Source organism: Neovison vison, chromosome 1 (assembly GCF_020171115.1).
Source record: "Neovison vison isolate M4711 chromosome 1, ASM_NN_V1, whole genome shotgun sequence".
Lineage (NCBI taxonomy): Eukaryota > Metazoa > Chordata > Mammalia > Carnivora > Mustelidae > Neogale > Neogale vison.
In genome coordinates this window covers 105,310,110-105,313,759 of record NC_058091.1, presented here as the reverse complement: position 1 = coordinate 105,313,759, position 3,650 = coordinate 105,310,110, and the positions used below count along the sequence as shown (strand labels likewise).

Below are 3,650 nucleotides of genomic sequence, written 5' to 3'. Positions count from 1 at the left end.
CACCTTCATCTTTTTCTTACTTATTTAGGAAATGTTCTAAAAATTAAGAATCTAATACTTTGCCATATTAGCAAAATGTTATTTATGTGTCAAGATATATAAGGCTTAAAAAAAATCTGTCAGTAAGACTGATTTTAGAGCTGTATTAGATTGAACTTGGCCATATTGGTATAATTTGTAAAAACTGTAATGCCTGCTTTTATAGAGAAAATAGTGAAGGCTATATAAGTTAGTAGATAATAAGAGGCCAGAATTTAGAAGTGTGCTCTTTAAATACTTAAAGTATAGGTAATCTCAATCTTACAGAATGTCGATCAGAGAACAGAAAGAGATAAAATTCCCCAACTATTTTTATGCAGCATGAATAACCATTGAACATAAATCAGACAAGGACAGAATAAGAATAAAAATTATAGACTAAGTCACTTATAAATATAGATGCAAAAGCTCTGATACAGTAATGGTGGTGGTGTAATAATTTGGGGGATAATCCTAGAAATAAAAGGATTATATGAGATAAAAGAAGAATAAAAAGGAAAACATGTGGTGACATAAATGGAAACGAAAAATACCGTTTGATAAAATCAATAACTTCATGATAAAAGCTATTGTTAATTAAAGCAAAAGCAAAAGACACACCCTCAACATATTGAAGATTTAGGTACAAAGCATTTATGAAATGAGCTATAATTAATGGTAAAATATTGGAAGCATTCTATTTATTTTTTTATTTTATTTATTTATTTTTTTACAAGAGAACAAATCTACACCTTTATTTACTTTTCATTAAATTTAAATCCTTGAGGGGTACAACATCACACGGATTCTGTGGCCAATGGCTTTAGCAGGAAGGTTGCTTCGGAATTTGGCACGAACCATGCCGCTGTTTCCATGAGCACGAGTTACTTTTCCCCAGATTACTCTGGTTTTGTTTGGTTTGCCATCAGGAGTCACTGTGTTGTTCTTTGCTTTGTACACGTAAGCACATCTCTTGCCTAGATAGAATTCCGTTTCATCTCGAGCATATACACCTTCGATTTTAAGAAGAGCTGTGTGCTCCCTCTGGTTGCGGAGACCCCGCTTATAGCCAGCAAAAATGGCCTTGGACCACAGCCTTCCAGACATTATTCGGCGTTTTAGAGGAGTCCTGTTCCCAGCAGGCCTCCACAGGCCCCAAGATGGTGGAAAAAACGGAAGCATTCTATTTAAAATGTGAAAATAGATAAGGATGTTTGCTATTCTTGATTACATTCAATATTATTATAAAAGTTAATAAAAATTAATAAAGTATATAAAGAAGAAATAAAACTATATTTATAGGCAATGTAGTTCTATATAGGAAAAATAAGAGAAAATAAAAACATACATTTGAAATTAACTTTATATATCAATATACAGCAATGAACTGCATTCTTACACAGCCATGAAATTATTAAAAATGTATAAAAAGTATGTCATTTATTATTGCAACAAAAACAATGAAATGAAAACTATCTATGAATAAATCTAGCAAATTATGTGTATTAGTTTAATGGAGAAAATTATGTTATTAGTTACTAGGTATTTATAAAATTTTAAATAAATGAAAAATCATTTTGACTCAGTATCATGGAATGATGAATTTTTTTCTCAAGTAGCTTGATTATTTAATGCAACTCTATTGAAAATCCTGACAGAGTTTTTGCTGGCATTGTTACAATGATTCTGACATTGGTACATAAGAGTTAAATAAAGAGTAAAGAATAAAAGGAAAATAAAATACTACTGAAATTTTTTCAATTAAAGGAACAAAGTGAAGTTACCTGTCCTGCAGGATATCAAGATTTACTATAAAGCTATAGACATATATTAGCTTTATGGATAGACCTACTGATAATTATGGATAGACCTACTGATCAATTAATTAAATAGAGAATCAAGAAAAGTATCTCTGTATGAGAAGACTCTTATATGGCAAGAATGACCTTTAGATTGGAAGAAAAGAATGTACTATTCAGTAATAATCATGAAACAATCGGTTGCCTATATTTTAAAAACCAATTTACTCCTTCAGGAACAACATAAGAAGGAATTCCATGAGAATGAACTAAATTTGAAAAGCCACATGTTACAATTTTTGGAAGAAAAATGAATATCTTTATGATACTTGGAGAAGAACTGTTTTATAAAATACCAACTGTAAAGGAAAAGAGATAATTTGCACTAGAATTAGAGAAAAGAAATTTTGTGCTTCCAAAGTTGTGATAACAATTAAGAAGATAATCCACAGATTTGGAGACTATCTTTGTCCTTCATAAAATCATTATACATAAAGAGCTTCTACAAATCAATAGAAAAATGGGCAAATGGTATGAATAATTCATAGAAGACAAACTGAGTGGCTGAAAAAATAAATAAAAAAGATACTCAGCCTTATGGGCAATCAGGCAGATGTGAATTAAAAATCACAGTACGATGATATGATTACCAATCACAAGAGACCTTTGGTACCTAGTATTGACAAATACTATGAGAAATAGAAACTCTCATTCTCTTATACTGGGAGTGCAGTAGAACTCTTTGACCACATGATTTAACTATTACTTAAGAAAATCAAAGAGGTGGCACTCCTTAGGCCCAGGAATTTCATTCACAATTCTTTCTCTCATATCAGTAGGGTTTGCAATAGTAAGAACTAGAATCAAAAGGTGGTCAACAAAGCTCTTGTTCACCTATACCTGATTCTCTTTTCCTCTAGGGGTTTATGGAAACTATTGTTCTGAGCCACATCACTGGTTCTGGCCAGCAAACAAGAAATTAAAGTGAATTGTACAATAATTCTCTTTCTTACCCAGCATCCGCATGGCTGTCATTTTCTAGGTGGAAAGCCATAATTACCTAGAACCCTGACAATTCCATGAGACTGAACATCTTAAACTATAGCAGACTGCTTTTTTCCCCTGCTATTTACTGGTTACTTCCTATTGCAGCATAAACTTTGACTCTCTTGACTGATGTACAACTTGAATGTCATCAACAGGAGAATTAAATAAATTGTAGAACACTAATACAATGGGATATTTCACAGTTATGAAAAACTAATGAATTAGAATGATACATCCATACGTGAACAGATATCTCTAATTTTGAACAATTGCAATAGAATATACAGAGGATGATGTCACATATAAAGGTTAATAACTTGAGAGATGATGCTCTATAATGTTAAGTAATGCTGTATATTTATTAATAAGGCATCATAAAATACCAGAAATTAGGAAACTCAGCTTCAAGAGAGTGACTGACCTCTCCAAAGGGAGCAAACTTGGAATATCTAGGTATTTTTATCTGTCTTTGTAATGCCTTATTTCTTATGGTTGGTGGTAAATTTTTGGTGTTTGTTACATTTTTTCTCCACATTCATAGTTGCCTGAATTAGTTCAGCCTATTTTTTTTTTTTAAGCAGACTTCTAGGTACCTCTGAAGATATTTGTTTGGGTATAAAATGGTAAGTTTTACTTATTTTTTAATTTTTTCATATCTTCTCCATTCTGCAGATGCAATTCCCTCAGATTTGCAATGATTTCATAACTGATAATTGCCAATTTTGTCATCCAGAATAGTAGCTTAGTTAAATATTTTTGATATTTGGTATTGACTAATGATTTCTT

General features: G+C 31.4%; 1 protein-coding gene across 1 annotated transcript; it reads right to left on the bottom strand.

Moving 5' to 3' along the window:
* Positions 1-776: 776 nt before the first annotated feature.
* LOC122899749 (60S ribosomal protein L35a-like) lies at positions 777-1,174 on the bottom strand. The gene has a single exon (XM_044237801.1). It carries the CDS (start codon positions 1,123-1,125, stop codon positions 793-795), a length of 333 nt encoding a protein of 110 aa, XP_044093736.1. The 5' UTR covers positions 1,126-1,174; the 3' UTR covers positions 777-792.
* Positions 1,175-3,650: the final 2,476 nt, after the last annotated feature.